Here is a 19,981-nt window from a genome sequence, read left to right on the forward strand (position 1 = left end):
TGTCTGTGAAGCGGAGAATAACATAAATTGCACATTTTTTATTTTAATGAAGCTTACTTTGACTCAGTGTCTAATTACTGTACTTTTTATCTTAAAAGGTCTATGCTTTTTAAACATCGAAAAATTCAGGAGAAGTTTGTATGTTTGCCTGAGTATCTGAATGTTTTCTTTTAATATGGGTCAGAAGATTGCCTTTCTGTGTCAAACGATATGGACAGTAGGGACACTGAAACTGTGGCTCCTTACCACATTCATGGCGAAAGTGGCGGGTCATATTTGACTTGTATTTGTACATCTTCCTGCAAGATGGACAATGAAACACTTCTTGATGATTTGACTGATTATCACTGTTCTGATGAAGCTGCTGAAGAATGTCTCCTGACTCACTGTTGGTTAAAAATGACCAACTGGCTGATTCTGAAAAAGTGAACATGAATAATCTCTTATCATTGTTATTTTGCACTGGCAAATAATCATTGTTTTTTTCTTAACATACAATGGAGTTTGCGAAAAATATAATTATACATTTCATTATACAGCAGGAAAAAAGAGCAAGAGTAGAACTATTAATCACAATTTCATCTCCATTCAGAAAACCGAAAATAACAGAAAATCTGCTTTTCCTTCATAACCATTGTGATCATTAACAACCAAGAAAAAGTCAGTTCACAAATATAGATACGTTATATATCTTTTGCAGAATACAACAATCCAATGTGATGATAAAATGTTATGGATGGCTTATTAGCCCAATATAGAATTAAATGGTGAATTGGCATATAAAATAGTAAGAAATGTGAGTTTTCAGTTTTATTGTCTTTCCAATGCAGATAATGTAAACATTTAAATTTCTTAATGCCTTCATGAAGTTCTTATTAATGAATCTGTCAATAGTTGCAGTACATATGTTTGTTGACTAGTTTCAAACCATGTGGTTCATTTTCAAGCCTGGCCTACTGAGGCTACAAAATAACAGTACATTGTCATCAGTGAACAGTGAATAGAAAAATGGAATTACAATATAAAGTTCAAATTAACACAAATTAATTACTTGAATTTAAATGTACCTGCACTGAGAGTGCCTTATCTCAATAATAAACCTAAAAATGGGAATACATACTTCGTAAAATGTTTTCAGAATGACTATCACAGTCCACATGTGCCTCTTAGCAAAATCAAACTGGAGGTCAACATAGCCAACAGCACCAGGAAGCTTTAGACATTAATAATGGCTTGGATCATGTACAAGCACATGACCACAGCCAATCGGAGCATTGTGTTTTAAATATGGATGCATCTAAGCATGTTTATTAATCTTGACATCAGTGTAGTAATGACAATAACAAATGTACAAGTATTACACAAATATTAATTATAATGTGGTGCATAAACATTATGTATCTGAATATAAGAGAAGTGTTTTACGTTTAGGTGCACGTCCATGGCCAGTGGCCACATCAAAGTAAAATAAAGAGCATCACAGTGTCATTATTAACCAGTCTCAAATAATATAAACTGTCATAAAAATAAATAAATAAAATATCACATTTTTCATCCATTACAAATTTTGCATCGTACATACAGAGAGTTGTCCTCCAAAAGTCAACAACGTAAATGGTTTACATATGTGAACCATGGACTTTTCCATTGGTGGGGGGGCTTGCATGCCTCAGTGATGCAGATAGCTGTACTGTAGGTGCAACCACAACAGATAAATATCTCTTGAGATGCCAGAAAAACGTAAGGTTCCTGTAGAGGGGCAAGCCTTTCAAGTAGTTGTGGAAGCAACAGTCTGGATGGCTGACTGATCTGGCCTTGTAAAATCAACCAAAAGAGCCGTTCTGTGCTGGTACTGTGAATGGCTGAAAGCAAGGGAAAACTGCAGCTGTAGTTTTTCCTGAGGGCATGCAGCTCTACTGTATGGTTAAAAGATGAAGGCATCCTCTTGGGTAGAATATTCTGGAGGTAAAATAGTCCCCCATTTGGATCTCCTGGCAGGGACTACTCAGGAGGATGTAATCATCAAGAGAAACAAAACTGATATTCTACAGTTTGGAGCATGGAATGTTACACCCCTTAATCAGGCAAATAGGCCAGAAAATTTAAAAAGGGAAATGGATAGATTCAAATTAGATATAGTAGCAGTTAGTGAAGTTCAGTGGTAGCAGGAACAGGACTTCTGTTCCCATGAATACAATGTTATAAACACAAAATCAAATAGAGGTAACAGTTTAATAATGGATAAGAAAATCAGAAAGCTATTATGAACAGCATAGTGAACGTATAGACAAGAAGCCCACACCTACCACAATCGTGCAAGATTATATTCAACTAGCTGCACAGATGACGAAGAGATTAAAGAAATGTATGTGAGATGGGGGACAGGAATTTGATAGTAGGAAAAGGAAGACAAGGAAAAATAGTGGATGAATGGGATTGGGGAAAAGGAATGAAAGGGATGCCACCTGGTACAATTTTGCACAGATCATAATCATCACTAAAATTTGGTTTAAGAATCATGAAAAAAGGCTATAGAGACACTGGAAGGTTTCAAATTGATTATATATTGGTATGGCAGAGATTTCGAAACCAAATCTTAAATTGTTAAACACTCCCAGGGGCAGATGTGGACCCTGACCACAATTTGTTGGTTATGAACTGTAGATTAAAAAGGAAGAAATTGCAAAAAGGTACAAAATTAAGAAGATGGGACCTGGATAAGTTGAAAGAACTAGACATTGTTGAGAGTTTCAGATGGAGCATTAGGCAGCAGTTGAATAGTGCAGGAGTAAGGAATACAGTAGGAGATTAATGAGCAGCCGTAAGAGCAAAATAGTAAAGGTAACAGATGATCAAATGGGTAAAAAGTCAAGGTTTCATAGAAATCCTTGGATAATACAGGAGATATTGAACTTAATCGATGAAAGGATAAAACACAAAAATGCAGCAAATGAAGCAGGCAACAGGGCATACAAATATATAAAAAATGAGACTGACAGGAAGTGAACTTACAAATATAATACAACTGTATTTTTGAGACTGACATGAATGGTCCTTCTCATCCTGTCCAGTAAGTCTCCTCTGACCCAGGGTTCTGAGTGACTTTTCCACTCTCTATCCCTTTTTATAAACCTCTTCAGTTATTTTCCCTCGCCCTCTTCCTTCCCCTTCAACCCTTCTGCCAGAAAAATGAGCCACTTGCTCCAAAACTTGCATACGTAAAACCTTTTTTTACATGTGTGATTTCCTGCAGCCACTAGTTGAGTAGATTTTTTATCTATCCAATTAAAATTAACTATATGTTTCATTGAGAATCTCTCTATAAATAGTCATCTTCAAGAGTCTGTGGGTTCAGTCCTTTCAATATCTTTCTGATGCTCTCTCATGGGTCAAACAAACCTGCAACATCCATGGTGCCCTTCTTGTGTACATTAGTTCTATTTTGTGTGGGTCCCACACACTTCAGAAATAATGTAGAATGGGTCCCATGAGTGATTTATAAGCAATCTCCTTGTAGACATATTGCATTTTCATAATATTCTACAAATTAACCAAAGTCTGCTACCTGCTTTACACATGACTAATCTTATGTGATCATTCTGTTTCATATCCCTGTTAACTGTTACACCCATGTATTTGGAATCATTTACTAATTCCAACTGTGACTCACTGATATTTTAGTGATGGGTTAGAAAATTTTTTGAAGTACACAATTCAACATTTCTGAACATTTAGAGCAAGTTGCCAATTTTTGCACAACTTTGAAACTTTATCAAGCTTTGAGTGAATATCTGTGCAGCCTCTTTCAGGCAGTACATAACTGTAGATAACTGTATCATCTACATAAGTCTGAGGTTATTATTAACATTGTCACCAAGATCATTAATATACAACATGAACAACAAGTGTGCCAACACATGTTGTCCCTAGGACACACGTGAAGTTACTTCAACATCTGTTGATGACGCCCCATCCAATATACCTTACTGTGTCCTCCCTACCAAAAAATCCTCAATCAAGTTATAAAAGCCCCACATAATTGATTACTCACTTAAGTGAGGTTCTGAGGGAAATGCTTGCTGGGAATCAAGAAATACTGCAGATACCCGATTGCCTTAATCCATGGTGCTCAGTATGTTGTGTGTGAAAAGTATGAGTTTATCAATGTATAAGAAATCTGTGCTGGTTGGCATGAACATGGTGAGTCTGCCTGTGAGCGTAGTTTTGTGGATCACTTATGCTAGCCTTGTTGTAGATGGGTATCGCCTGTGGTTTTCTCTAGCTACTGTTTTTTAAATACAGTTGCTGTGTAGTCTGTGAGTGAATGGACACTAACTTTGGTGCCACTCACAGCCTCTTATACAATCAGAATTTCTTTGGGTTTTGTGGAAGATCTTTCAAACTTTTTTTTATGGTACTCACTAGAGGCTTCATACAGTGTTCTCTTGACAGCCAAGCACATTTCTTTCAGCATCACTCTATTATTATTTTTGGGATCAGCTGGTGAACTACACAGCTTATTAAAGCATCAGCATCCATTGGTGACGTGTCAAGAGGAAAGCAAAATGCATATCCAGGTTTTTGTCTACTTTTATAGTATACTCTTTCAGCTATTCTTCCTAGGGTGCACAGGATGTATGCATACTGCATGTAGATGCAGGAGGAATGCACTGCAGTTCACAAACAGTTGCACGCACTTCTGGCTATGGCTAGTCACCTTCAGGCTGCTGCCTTGGGGCGTTGGAGAATTTGACGCTTCACATGGGACACCTCAGGTGTAGCTTGTTTCACCCATGGACTCTGCTGCCAAGGTACCTCCTAGTGTACCCAATCCAGCGGATCAGTCACCTGTTTTCCCCTATTTGCCCTGTGAGTGAACAACTGCCTATTCCCTCAGCAGGATCTCAGCAGGCACATGTGAGCAGGGGTTTTCTAGTTATTGGGACTTTCAATTTTAGTTGCATTATGGAGCCTCTTAGGGAGATAGTATTCAGGGCTGGAAAGAAAGCCAGTATGCACTCGGCATGTCTGATGCGGCCTCATCTGAGATGTGGAGGAGGTTTTGCCTGTGGCTATCAAGTGTCCAGGGTGCAATCGTCAGCAAGTTGTGGCTCACTTCAACACCAATGACGCCTGACACATGGGTCCTGAGGGCCGTCCTCAATTAATACACGTGGCTATCAGAAGTTAGGAAGGCTGCTGGCCTCACACATGAGGTGTAAGCAGATGCTGAAATTTGCAGCACTGTCCTTACAGGTGATTAGAGTCCTTTGGTTTGAAGCCAAGTGGAGAGTCTCAACCAGAGACTTCATAAACTCTGTGATGGGATGGGTTACAGATTTCTGGCCATGGATTATCAGGTGGGGAATTGTAGGCCTCTCCTTGATAGGTCAGGTTTGCACTACACAAAGGAAACAACTACTTGGGTAGCAGAGTACTTGTGGAGAGTGCAGGGATTTTTTTTAGGCTAGGTGGTAGCTTGAGGTACTCTGAGGAACACTCACCAGATGACAAACAGATGGCAAAATCAGACCTTACTCAGAGTAAAGAGACTTTGATTGTCAAAATTTTATCAGTTAACTATCAAAGCATCCATAACAAAGTTCCCAAATTTACTGAAGTCCACAAAAGTTCTCGTACTTTGCTGGCTGAAACCTGAAGTAGGCAGCTCTGAGATATTTAATGAATCATGGAACATATATCAGAAAGGCAGATTAGATGCCATATGAAGGGGAGTGTTCATTGCAGTTAACAATAGTATTTTCCCTATTGAAGGGAAATAGTAAGTGACAGTGAAGTTATCTGGTCATGTATAACAGGTCTAGGTGAAGTCAAGGTAATTGTTGGATGTTTTTACCAGCCATCTGATTCTATTGTGACAGTTTTAGAGTTATTCAAATGAAGACTACAGCCAGGAGTGTGTAAATACCCAGATCATGCAACACTAGTTGGAGGCAACTTTAACCTATAAAGTATAGACTGGGGCATCCATAGATTCATTCCAGTGGGTACAGACAGACAGTCTTGCAAAGTACTACTGAACACATTTTCCAGAAAGTTTCTTATTGACAGCAGCAGTATAAAGACAGGGATTAGTAATCGTTATGTCATTATAGTGACTATGGTCACTGAAGATAATAACTCAGCCACGAAATGTACGAGCATTTTGCAGTAGAAGGATCACATAAGCAGTTGTTAGCCTCTCACTTATACAATGAATTGACTTTAGACAAAGAACTGATATCATTTACTTCAAGTATGATGGGCAAAGTAGAATTATTAATGAAGTTTAAACAGGTCATAAATCATACTCTGGAGATGTATGTGCCTAGTAAGTGGATTAAGGGCAGAAAAGACCCACCGTGGCTTAACAATGAAATTCAGAAAATGGTGGGAAGGTAAAGGCTGTTGCACTTTCAGTTGAAAAGAGTATGTGCAAATAATGACAGGCAAATAGAGATTTATGTGTCTGTTAAAAGATCTATGTGTGAAGCAAACAACATCTACAACTGTCACACCTTAGCAAAAGATCTGGCTCTGATCCATGAAAATTCTGATTCTAAGTAAAATTGCTAGGTGGGTCTAAGGCTTCCATCCAGCCACTCACTGACCCCTCTGGTATGGCAGTAGAAGATAACAAAACAAAAACCAAAGTTTTAAATTTCACATTTAAGATATCATTCGTGCAGGAAAATCACACAAACACACTATAGATTGACCATTGCACAGACTTCTTTACGGACAACATAGTAAAAGGCATACCTCGTGTACAGTAACAACTGAAAGAACTGAAAACAAATAAATCAAAGGTCAGGATGGAATCCCAATTCAGTTTTACAAACAATACTATATAGTAATGGCCCTTCATAGCCCATTTACAACAAACCTCCCACCCAGTGCAAAGTTCCAAGCATCTGAAAAAAAACACAGGTGACTCATGTACATAAGAAGAGTAAAAGAACAGGCCCACAAAATTACAGACCAATATCCTTAACACTGATTTGCTGCAAAATTCCTGAACATGTTTTGAGTTTGAATACAATAATTTGCTTTTCATGAATCAGCACAGTATTAGGAAGAACTGCTCATGCAAAAACTCAGCTTACCATTGCCTGACAATGTGCACTCTGTGAACTATGGATGAAGAGCAACAGGCAGATTCCCTATTTCTAGGTTTTCGAAAAGGATTTGACATGATGTCCCACTGCAAGCTGTTAACAAAGGTTTGAGTGTATGGAATAGGTTCCCAGATATGTGAATGGCTTGAAAACTTCTTAAGTAGCAAGACCTAGAATGTTGTCCTTTATGGTAGGTGTTGACCAGAGACAAGGGCTTCATGAGGAATGGCCCAGGGGAGAGTGATAAGAGTGCTATTATTTTTATATTTATAAAAGAACTGGCAGACAGGGAGGGCAGCAATCTGAGGTTGTCTGTTGATGATGCTGTGGTGCACAGGAAGGTGTCATTGTTGAGTGACTTTAGGAGGATAAAAGATGACTTAGGCAAAATTTCTAATTGGAGCAATGAATGGTAGCAAGCTATGCAGCAAAATGTAAGTTAATACAGACGAGCAGGCAAAACAAACCCATAATGTTGGAATACAGCATAAGTAGTATCCTGCTTGACGTAATTATGATATTTAAATATCTGTGCATAGTTGTGCAAAATGATATGAAATGGAATGAGCATGTAAGGATTATGGTGGGGAAGACGAATGGTTGTCTTTTGTTTGTTGGGAGAATTTTGGCAAAGTGTGGTTCATCTATGATAGACATTGCAGACAGAACACTAGTGTGAGCTATTCATGAATACTGTTTGAGTGTTTGGGATCTGCACCAGGTTGTTTAAAGGAAAAAATCAAAAAAATTCAGATGCAGGGTGTTGGATTTGTTACTGGAAGGTTCAAGCAAAACACAAGTATTACAGAGATACTTCAGGAACTGAAATGGGATTCCCTGGAGACAAGGTGACATTCTTTTCAAGAAAAACTATTGACAAGATTTAGAGAACTGGCATCTGAAACTGACTGCCGAACAATTCCACTGATTCCAGAATGAGATTTTCACTCTGCAGCGGAGTGTGCGCTGATATGAAACTTCCTGGCAGATTAAAACTGTGAGCCCGACCGAGACTCGAACTCGGGACCATTGCCTTTCGCGGGCAAGTGCTCTACCAACTGAGCTACCGAAGCACGACTCACGCCCGGTACTCACAGCTTTACTTCTGCCAGTACCTCGTCTCCTACCTTCCAAACTTTTGGAAGGTAGGAGACGAGGTACTGGCAGAAGTAAAGCTGTAAGTACCGGGCGTGAGTCGTGCTTCGGTAGCTCAGTTGGTAGAGCACTTGCCCGCGAAAGGCAATGGTCCCGAGTTCGAGTCTCGGTCGGGCTCACAGTTTTAATCTGCCAGGAAGTTTCAATTCCACTGATGCCAGCATACATTTCATGTAAGGGCCCTAAAAAAATTGAGCTCGGCTATGTATGCTATCAGAATGATGTCTTCCATTGGAGATTTAACCACTATGAAGTCCGCTTACTATGGGTATTTTCACTTCGTTATGTGTTACAGAATTATCTTCTGGGAAAATTTAGCTTTGGCAAAGAAAATTTTTGTGGCCCAGAAAAGGGCTATTAGAATTATGTGCAGGGTACCCCCTAGGACATCATATCATAACCTTTTCAAAAAGCTGCAAATGATGACCACTGTATCCCAGTACATATATTCACTGATGTGTTTTGTAATTAAGAACCCTGCACAATTTCCATCAAATAAGAACTATCACAAATATTATACAAGAGGGAAAGAAAATCCTCATTGTGAACTTAAGAACCTGACAGTTGTTCAGAGAGGTGTCAAATGGTCAGGAACAAAAATTTTTAACCATCTCGCTGACCAGATAAAATGTTTAAGAGAAAATGAATCTCTTTTTAAAACAAAACTAAAGGAATATTTGTTAAATATGTCTGTTTATACATTAGAAGAGTTTTATGATGAAAAAGGGAAATAGCATTTAGATAGAATTATCCATCTTGTTAACAAAGAAATGTGCTTGCAATTTTTCTCCAAATTAAAACATGAAATTTTGTATTAACACGCAAAGAAATCTGCTGTTATATGTACAATATCTGTTTTTCCTCTAAACTTGGTATTAACTATATGCAGTTATGTAGAACATTTTTTTATGTATTTAATGAAGACTGTTTTTGTATCTTTTTGTAAGTTTGTTGTTTTGCATGTGACGTTCTCACAATACGAGATCTACGGAACATGAAATAAATAAATAAATAAATAAAGATAAGATATGATAATTAGGGCTTACATGGAGGCCTGTAGGTAATTATTTTTCCCATGTTCTATTTGCAAGTGGAACAGGAAAGGAAATGACTAGTGGTGGCATAGGGTACGATGGTTTGCAGAGTGTGTATGCAGATGTTGATAATGAAACTACAAAACTGTTTTAGGCATTGTTAATTTTATTTTAATATCTTACAAGGGTCCACGAAATAAGGGTCATTTTCTGTGATCATTACAGGCTGTTTATACACATACAGTTGTAAAGTCCTATCTACATACTTCCTAAACAGAAAATGGTCTGTTAATATAACAGTCAGGTCCAAATATGTAAATTGTACATTACTCACGATGACATCAACTGCATGTAATTGCTTAAAGATGGATAAATAAATAAATAAAATAAATAAAGGTACTTACTTTTGTGCATGTTTACATCATACAAGACATTAAAGTGAACATAATATTCTATTTTATCTAGAAATGTTGCTGTATCACAGTATGCAATGAGGAGAATGCATAAATTCATTATAAAACTTGTAACTACCACTATAGATTTTTCTTTTTATAGTATTAACTTAAATGAACAGTCATCACAAAGTCAAATAGTTGTATATTTTACATGATTCATCATGTGCATTTATTCATATTTTACATGAATTTTAATACATCTTCATTTGTTTTTGTGAGTATATTTTAAAGATATCTTGTATACTATATTCCTGTACTAATACATCAGTCTCTGAGACAAAAATACATATATTTCTAACTAGCAGTATTGGACAAGAGTTATAGTTATTGAACTATCCACAGGTGTGCATATGTCACTGGTAGTTTACAGTACAAAAGCCATTTTACAAATTCAAAATTTGAAGAGGTGACAAATCTTGAACTATTGAAGTGTAATTATATGTGCCATATGTCATGGCACTTATGTTTAATTGGTTTTATTTTGTATAGTAATACAACCAACTGTACCTACAAAATATGTTAAACCTAGTAGATTATTTATGTAACAAAATGGAAAATAAAATATCAAAATGAACATGTTAAAAGTGGCCATATGTACTGAATTCATTTTGTAAGCAGTATGGAAAACAGATACGGAAGATGCTCCAGCTTGCCGCAAATCTAATGTCCTGAATTACTTCACTATTTATAATGTTACTTAGGTCATATCTTGAAGGAGAATTTTCAGGGATGTGGAACAAATCAAGGAACACATTAACAAAGAGAAACATTTGTTAGTAACAAACTGACAATGAACTATCAATAAAGAGCAATACCATATTTGCACTTAACCATGTTAACATGAACATAGTAAAAATAGCAGCAAAGATGTAACTTTTAAAAAGAGTTATTGCTCCCCCTGTTAAGTTAAGCTTTTGCAGTTAATCTTCTACAGGTAGTACAATATTTATATGATGAAATGAATATTTGTTTACGTATGATAGTTGGTGTAAAAATGGAGACTTGTTTCCCATGAACATTATTATGTGTCATGCAGTTAATAATAAACTTCAGTCATTGAATCTAAATAATTAGACATTTTACGGGTGTTCTAATAAGGTGTACATTTAACTTATTTTGGGTTTAAAACTCTCCTAATTTATGGCTGACGGTATCTTGCTGAATATATTTGTACCACAATATAGAGCACTATCCTCAATATTAGACAAGAGAACAAAGATTGCATGAAAATTAATATTGTGTCCTATATTATGGTTGTCTAATTCACAATTCAGTTTAAATTAATTCTTAATATTAGCAAAAAATGATGTAAATTGGTAATTGTATTAGGAAATTAGTGTTAGATTTCTAAAATGTATGAAGATACTGGTTATCTTGTTCATACAATATTCTTACTATTCACCTCTATTGTCTAATTACTTTTTCTTTAACTGCATTGGCTAGTAAGACAATTCTATAAGATAACAGGGAATTAAATTATCCAAAAATAAGCTAGTACTATTTTCTTCAAATCACAAAATGACTCACCTTCTGAATTAGTTCAAAGGTGTTCTGAAAGAATCAGAGGTTTTTATTAGCTGCAGCACAAAAAATTTTTGTAAATTGTGCTTTATTTAGTTCATAATTTGTAGGCCCATTTCCTTCCTTCCCATTTCCTTAACATTTTTTGAGAAGGTGGCATATAACAGAACTCTGAGACAGTTTTCTGACAGTAACCTTTTACAACTGTTCAATTTGGCTTGTGTAAAGAATTGTCTGAAGAAGACAGGAAGGAAGATTGTGTTTAACACATCATCAACATCAAGGTCATTAGAGACAGAGGACAAGCTTGTATTGTGTCAAGGATGGGGAGGGAAATACATCATGCACTTTCAAAAGAACCATTCTGGCATTTGCTTGGAGTGGTTTAGAGAAATCAAGGAAAATCTAAATCTGCTTGGCCAGCTGTGGGTTTGAACCATCATCCTCCGAATGCGAGTCGAGGATGCTAACCACTGTGCCACTCGCTTGGTAGGATTGCCTTCAGGGAGAGCAACATAGGATCTCATAAACTTGGTTCTTGTAGAACTAAACAATGAAAACCACCCTATGTTAATTTTCTGTAAATATGCCAAATGCTTTAATTAATTAGATACTAGAACTTTATTTGGAAACTAAAATGTGGGATCACTCTTACATGGGTTAATTCATATCTGAACAACAGAATAAATAGGATATGACTAACAAACACATTTGACATAGCAAGATAGTTTTAACCCATATGTTGTTTTTCACCCCATAGTAAATTTTTTTCCTTTTTCCAGTTTTCTGCTATATTTTCAACATTGTCATATAAATAATATGTGATATATGTACTGATATTCCAAAAGTGTGATTAAGCTTCCCCCACTTCAGTTTATTGTTCAGGTATTCCTTTTGGCTAGGTTGATTCCATGAGTAATATTAGTTGGTCTATAGAGCACATTTACTAAAAGTTATGGTTGATTAAAGTTAGCATTATAATTTGACATGTTGGAAACTTTGTAAGCTAATTGGCACATTCTACCTAATGACACATACCACTGTAATGTTAAGTATTCCAATTTTCATGTAACATACTTTATTTTGCCCAAAACTAATTAACGTCCAAAATAATCAGATCTGAAATTACAATCTAGTATCATTTTTCACCACAGATTTTGTCATAACTACTGTTATATTCTGAACTTTGAGCGCCTACTTTTGCTGCTTAGATTTTCTGGAAAATATGACAGATTCCACTGATTACTCAACTTACTAATTAATACTTTCAAGTAACTTACTACATTTTTCAATATGGCAAGAGGATCCACATCACAGAAAAATGATAGCATCCATGTACTTTTCTACATTTCTAACCAGCAACATTTTCTGTAAGTCATAATCATATTGGAGCTTGCAGTCTCCCCAAAGCAATAAAATCTAACGTAGCCAGATTTAAAAGTTTTATGTAGTTTGCAAAATAATAGTTTATTCTTACACTAGTCTTTATAAGGCCACCTTGGCCCCAAAACTGGCGGCCTTAGTCAGCTTCTAGACATAAAATGTATGTCAAAATACATGGAGAACTCCACATCTTGTGTCAGCTTGTATAAGAAATATTATTTTAAAAAGCTGTGTTTGTATGCTGAACTGGAGTATGGGACCTCATCATCATCACTGAAAAACTGTGCTTCAGCTGCCTGCTATTAGATTTATTGAGGTATGCCACACTGACAATTAATTATTGTGAGCTGTAGGCTAGCCTGACATGGTTATTTATTACTTTTTTATATCCAACAAACTGGCCATTTTATCAATGAAAACAACTAAAAGTGAATAAATGTGCAAGTTAGTGTAAATAAAATTGTTGAGTCAGTAAGATTTTTGCAGTTCTATTTTAGCTACAGGCTGGAGATTGCTGCAGGAGAGGCAATGAGAGGAGACAAACTACATTAGATTAGTGACATCACAAATACTCCAAGAATAAAACTCAAAACAGGTTTCTGAGTGACCTTCCCTTTCTTTACAAAGTTCCTCAACTTATGCCACTTTCTTCCTTGAGGTAGCACTGGGATACTTTCTTGTACTTTTACTTGTATCAGTCATGAGTGCTAAGAATTTTTCCTGTTGAGGGTAAGTACCAGGATGTCATTATGTAACAAACAGACATAGCCAGGGTCAAGAGAAACAGTATGATCAGAGTAGGAGACTTTAAGTTGAGCAAAATCTTTTAAATATCCATAATATAGAAATGCACCATTTTGAACCAATTTGCATAAAATGACAGTTGAAATGTGAGGAATGTGTAGAAGATTGCCTGGTAATGAACATGTCTCATGTCTCTAGTGGCATAGTTGCTGCTGTGGTTATTGTGCTCTATTGCACTTGTTTCCATGAGTTGTACTGTATTGCAGCCACCACAAACAGGTACACAAACAACACGTTGGTCAACATTCATATGTGGCTTATGGAAAGAGGGATGCTGTACTGTGGGTGTGAGAATAGGGCATACTGAACATGTCCAAAATAGAAGCCTTGTGGACTGTCACTTGATAGAAATGGAAATGCTTGCACCCAAAAAAGTCCTTCTGAGACAATGCCTATAAATAGTAACACAGCAATATTCACAAATATGATTTTACACTTTGGCTTGTTTGGAATCTTGGAAAGAAAAATAATTTAAATCCTTGCCATATACAAAAGATCCAAGCTTTGAAAGTAGAATATTATCCAACATGAGCAAATTTTTGTGTGTGGGTGGGAAGGCAATACTAGCACCCAAAAATGTGAATTTTCCCTAATTCTTCCTGTTTATGGGCAAGGCAAACAGTAATTACTTAATGTCCACAACTGTAACCAGTGGGCATATGAAAATACCAATTATATTCAGGAATGTTTTCAGTGAATTATCATTGACAGACTGACTGTGTGAGGATTTCACTTTGTTGCTCACCTTGTTGATAATTACTTTTCTCCTTGTTGATGGTGGAGTGTTTCATCATTAGTATCATTTGGTGATTGTTTGGATGAATTTCATTACATACTAATAATTCATTATATCCTTTGTCAAAAGGTATTATTGAATTATACCAATAAAATCATGCCATGAGAATTGAATAAAACTTTAACTTCCACGAATGCTTCAGTTCTGGATGACATTCACTACTTGAGAATTACTGTTCAATATTCTTCCAATACATGTGTAAAATTCAGCAGGCTGATTGGCTTTCTTTCAAATATTCCCTTTAACCGAGTGTTTGTGGCTGACCAGTTTAACATCTGCCACACAGGTGCACGCTCAAAAACAAGCAACAGCAAAACTCTTTGTTGAGTCCAGAGGTGCTTAAACATGTGTTGTTGCTCCTCAAGGGAGTTGTATTTGTCTCATACTGACTGAGATGCAGCAACAGTGACTCACAGCTGGACCTTCCATTCTGATTCCTTGATTAAATGAACACATTTACTTCCAATCTTTGCAGGTGAAACTGCTCACAGTGTTGGAAGACACTGCTCTTCACACACTCCAAAGGATGTTATTCCAAAAGAATGGTGGTCTGCCACATTTTACTCCAGCAGTCAGGTGACATTTGAGTAAAGTGTTCAGCTGCAGGTGCGTTTGGCATGGTGGTTTCTGAGAGTGATCCCCAGATCATCTGATTTCAACTGACACCCATGGAGGGCTGGCTGCAAGAATCTTTGTAGATGCAACTACACACATTAAAAAAAGTTTTGCATCACCTTGGTTCCATGAGTTCCAGAACCATTACAGAAAATTGGAATAGAGACCAACATAAACATCATTGCTGCCATTTTCATTGCTAATGAAAACAACGCATTGCACCTTCAGAGGTGGTGGTCCAGACTGCTGTACACACCAGTCCCTCTAATACCTAGTAGCATGTCCTCTTGCATTGATGCATACCTGTATTCATCCTGACATACTACCCACAAGTTCATCAAGGCACTGTTGGTCCAGATTGTCCCACTCCTCAACAGCAATTCACTGCAGATCCCTCAGAATGGTTGGTGGTTCACGTCGTCCATAAACAGAATTTTTCAATCAAACCCAGGCATGTTCAATATGTTTCATGTCTGGAGAACATGCTGGCCACTATAGACAAGTGATATCATTATCCTGAAGGAAGTCATTGACAAGATGTGCATGATGGGGGTGTGAACTGTCATCCATAAAGATGAATGCCTCGCCATTATGCTGATGATATGGCTGCACTATCGGTCGGGGGATGGCATTCATGTATCATACAGCTATTACGACACCTTCCGTGACCAACAGTGGTGTACATTGGACCCACATAATGCCACCCCAAAACAGCAGGGAACCTCCACCTTCCTGCACTCACTGGACAGTATGTCTAAGGCATTCAGCCTGATCGGGTTGCCTCCAAACACATCTCCAACGATTGTATGGTTGAAGGCATACGCGCACTCATCAGTGAAGAGAATGTGATGCCAATCCTGAGTGGTCCATTCGACATGCTGTTGGGCCCATCTGTACCACATTGCATGGTGTTGTGGTTGCAAAGATGGACCTCACCATGGACATCGGGACTGAAGTTGTGCATCATGCAACCTATTGCGCACAATTTGAGTCATAACATGACATCCTGTGGCTGCATGAAAATCATTATTCAACATGGTGGCATTGCTGTCAGGGTCCCTCTGAACCATAATCCATAGGTAGCAGTCATCCACTGCAGTAGTAGCCCTTGGGCAGCCCGAGCGAGGCATGTCATCAACATTTCCTGTCTCTCTGTATCTCCTCCATGTCTGAACAACATCACTTTGGTTCACTCCGAGACACCTGGACACTGTCCTTGTTGAGAGCACTTCCTGGCACAAAGTGACAGTGGTGGACATGATCAAACCATGGTATTGACCGTTTAGGCATGGTTGAACTACATACAATATGAGCTGTGTATTTCCTTCCTGGTGGAATGACTGGAACTGATTGGCAGTCAGACACCCTCCATCTAATAGGTGCTGCTCATGCATGGTTGTTTACGTCTTTAGGCAGGTTTAGTGACACCTCTGAACATCAGGGAACCAGGGTGATGCAAAACATTTTTTAATGTGTGTGTTATTCACAACATGAGGGTAGTTTTCGACAGGGTGTACCAACTGTTTATTTGACTATGCAAAATTATTTAGCAATGTCGGAGGCTGGAATTTTTGACATTTGCTGTAAAAAATGTGAAAAAAAGAGTGTAAAATTGAATTTCTCTTCTCTTTTTCACCATTGTCTTAGTTCAAACTTTTTGTTCTACTGTACTCGTTAGAATAAAAATTCATTCATGCCTTCCATACATTAGCAAAAATGAAATCATGTAGGCTTTAGATTTCATTACTAATAATACTGTATTATACCTTACAGTACCGCATGTGTACTATGTTACTGCATGGTGGCTTATTATCTTAACATATTAATAACATTAGGTACTTTTAGCATAGTTGTTTTCATATTTAAGTTTTACTCAGTAGATGACTCAGAAATTTTTTCTGTCTAACAGAGACAACCATGCACAAGAATTCAAATTTTGCCTAACTTTGATTGATCACCAGAAATGATTATTGTTGGCTAATTTAATTATTAAATGCTGTCTTTAGCATATCAGGTAATAATTGGGATAAGTTAGTTTGTTGCACACACTTCTGCATGTTCATCACTGATTGGCTGTAATTTTACAGCCATAGCTCCACAATGGTGGATTTTCAAAGTCTGATTATTTGAGTTTTGCCCAATTCAATAGCCCTTACACTACTCCGCCATTATTATCAAGCTGTTTCTCTTCCCCCGTAATCTTCTGGGTCAATATACAAATAGTCTGAATAGGACTTATTATATAGAAGTGTGAAGTAAGAATACAGTTTATTACTGATAACCAGGCATATCATTGGGGACCTTTGGATTCTTACACCTACATGTCAGTACACTGACTCCCTAAAGGCATTTGTAATTACTAATAACAATAAATTTAGGATGAACTAAGGAGTTTTCAGCTCAAATACTAGAAATAAAGTAATTTCCATGTACTCTTGTATATGTGTCTTACATTTTAGTGCAAGGGTCTTAAACAGGTTTCCACCAAACTTAGTAAAGGAAATTGGAATTCCACACCTGTGAAGAACAAGGTAAAACAGTTCCGTCTTAGCCACTCCATGTACACTGAAGCACCACAGAAACTGTTATAGGCAAGCGTATTCAAACACAAAGATATGTAAACAAGCTGAATACAGCACTGTGGTTGGCAATCCCTATATCAGACTACAAAATTTGATATCTGGAGCAGATGTTAGATCAGTTATTGCTGCTACAATGGCAGGTTATCAAGATTTAAGTGAGTTTAAATGTGGTGTTATGGTCGGTGCTCATGTGGTGGGACACAGCATCTCAGTGCTGAATTGTGGATTTTCCCTTACAACCATTTCATGAGTGTATTGTGAATATCAGGAATCTAGTAAAGCATCAAATCTCCAACTTTGATGTGGCTGGAAAAAGATCCTGCAAGAAAAGGATTAACAACAACTGAAGAGAATTGTTCAACATGACAGAAGCGCAACCCTTCCGCAAATTGCTACGGATTTCAAGGCTGGACCATTACCAAGTGTCAGTGTGTGAACCATTCAACAAAACATAATCAATATGAGCATTTGGGGCTGAAGGCCCACTCGTGTACACTTGATGACTGCATGACACAAAGCTTTATGCCTCGTCTGGGCCCGTCAACATCAGCGTTGGATTGTTGATGACTGGAAACATGTTGCCTGGTTGGACAAGTCTCATCTCAAAGTGTATCAAGTGGATGGACTTGTACAGTTATGGGGACAACCTCATGAATCCACGGACCCTGCATGTCAGCACCTTGTTCAAGCTGGTGGAGGCTCTGTAATGGTGTGAGGTGTGTGCAGTTGGAATGATATAGGACCGTGATACATCTAGATATGGCTCTGACAGGGATCACATACATAAGCATCCTGTCTGATCACCTGCATCCATTCATATCCATTGTGCATTCAGACGAACTTGTGCAATTTGAGCAGGACAATGCAACACTCCACACATCCACAATTGCTACAGAGTGGCTCCAGGAACACTCTTCTGAGTTTAAACACTTCCGCTGGCCAACAAACTCCCCAGACATGAACATTATTGAGCATATCTGGGATGCCTTGCAATGTGCTGTTCAGAAGCGATCTCCTGCCCCTCGTACTCTAATGGATTTGTGGACAGTCCTGCAGGATTCATGGTGTCAGTTCCCTCCATCACTACTTCAGACATTAGTTGAGTCCATGCCATGTCAAGTTGTGGCATTTCTGCATGCTCACGGGGGCCCTACACAATATTAGGCACTTCAGTGTATAATGTAATCAGATGTTAAGACTTGGGATGTTAATTCCAGATAACTTTAATGCTCATATTAAATATATTTTAACTTCCCAATAATTTTTGAAATTGGTAAATGTATATAAATGCTTTGTATGAAATAGTAGATAAAAAATCAGCTGACCAATCACTGAGGAAGAGGTGTATTTTTTATACTGATATAGAGGGTCTGTGGAAAAACTGACATGGGTGAAAGAAGACTACAAACAAGTCATTTATGAGATGAATGCAAATTTTTGATTACAAGCTGCCACTGACATCAGTACGAAGTTTAGTACTAGCTAGAATACCTTTATTTAAAATGTAGGCTTTATGATAAAGTGCCCATCTAATCAGGCTCAACTTTCACCCATAAGCTGTCTTTGGGAATGTGGTACCTATTAAGGAGTAGACAAAATATGGAAACACAGTGAGAAATGAGAGCTTGAACAAAAATGCAAATGCTAGCCAAGCCTGCAGGTTACGCTACTGGAGTCGACCATGAACGGAACTTGCTCAATATCCTCAATTTGTTGCAAATGTTTCTCGTGCTCAGGGCAGTTTTCTGCATAGCAGTGAGGGCATTACATCAGAGCTCAGTGCATTCAGATTGTTGTTAGTGCTCATATGAATGGGTCTTCTCCAAGACAGGTAGACAGAGTGTTTGGTGTTTCAAGAGGAAGCGCATCAAAGATCTCTACCACATTCAGGGAAATTGGAAAAACATAATCTACTAAGTCACAATGAACAGACAAATGTGTGTGTCGAGTGATCATCATGGATGGTCACTGAGGAGGACTGTGACAAAAAAAATAAAAAGAGGACAACAGCTGCAGAAGTCACATCAGAATTGAACGTAGCATCTGTGAAACATGTCAGCACCAAAACTACACAAACAGAGCTCCATAAGCAGGGAATTGCAAGATGATATGAATTCCAAAACCAGCCACCAGTGATTCAAATTCCCATAGCAGGAAAATGTGGTGCCAAAGCCATAAAACCTGAAGTATGGAGCATTGGAAGAAAGTCATTTGATCAGATGAGTCTTCTTTCACACTGTTTCCAACTTCTATCCGAGTGAAACATTTTGGGGGTTCAGTGATGATTTGGGTAGCCATATTGTGGTAGTCCATGGGCCCCATGGTTACTCAGCAACTGCATTATTCCCAAGAATTAGGTGACCATTTTGGCTGATCAGATCCTTCTCATGGTACAATATCTTTAGTGCCACGTTCCAAAATGTCAGAGCCCTTGTTCACACAGCCTGCATCATCCAGGACTAGTTTTGGGATAGTGACGTCAACTGTCACATCTCCCATGGCTGCCACAGTCACCAGA

The 19,981-nt window shown here is 37.7% G+C and overlaps 1 protein-coding gene across 3 annotated transcripts in view; it reads right to left on the minus strand.

Moving 5' to 3' along the window:
- LOC126475335 (longitudinals lacking protein-like) overlaps nucleotides 1-19,981 on the minus strand; it is a 439,557-nt gene that overhangs the window by 27,585 nt on the left and 391,991 nt on the right. For all 3 annotated transcript variants that reach the window (XM_050103126.1, XM_050103129.1, XM_050103130.1), the window contains one exon: nucleotides 247-417. In XM_050103126.1, the coding sequence (XP_049959083.1) occupies nucleotides 247-417 (171 nt within the window). The remainder of the gene's footprint in view (nucleotides 1-246; nucleotides 418-19,981) is intronic.

Source organism: Schistocerca serialis, chromosome 4 (assembly GCF_023864345.2).
Source record: "Schistocerca serialis cubense isolate TAMUIC-IGC-003099 chromosome 4, iqSchSeri2.2, whole genome shotgun sequence".
Lineage (NCBI taxonomy): Eukaryota > Metazoa > Arthropoda > Insecta > Orthoptera > Acrididae > Schistocerca > Schistocerca serialis.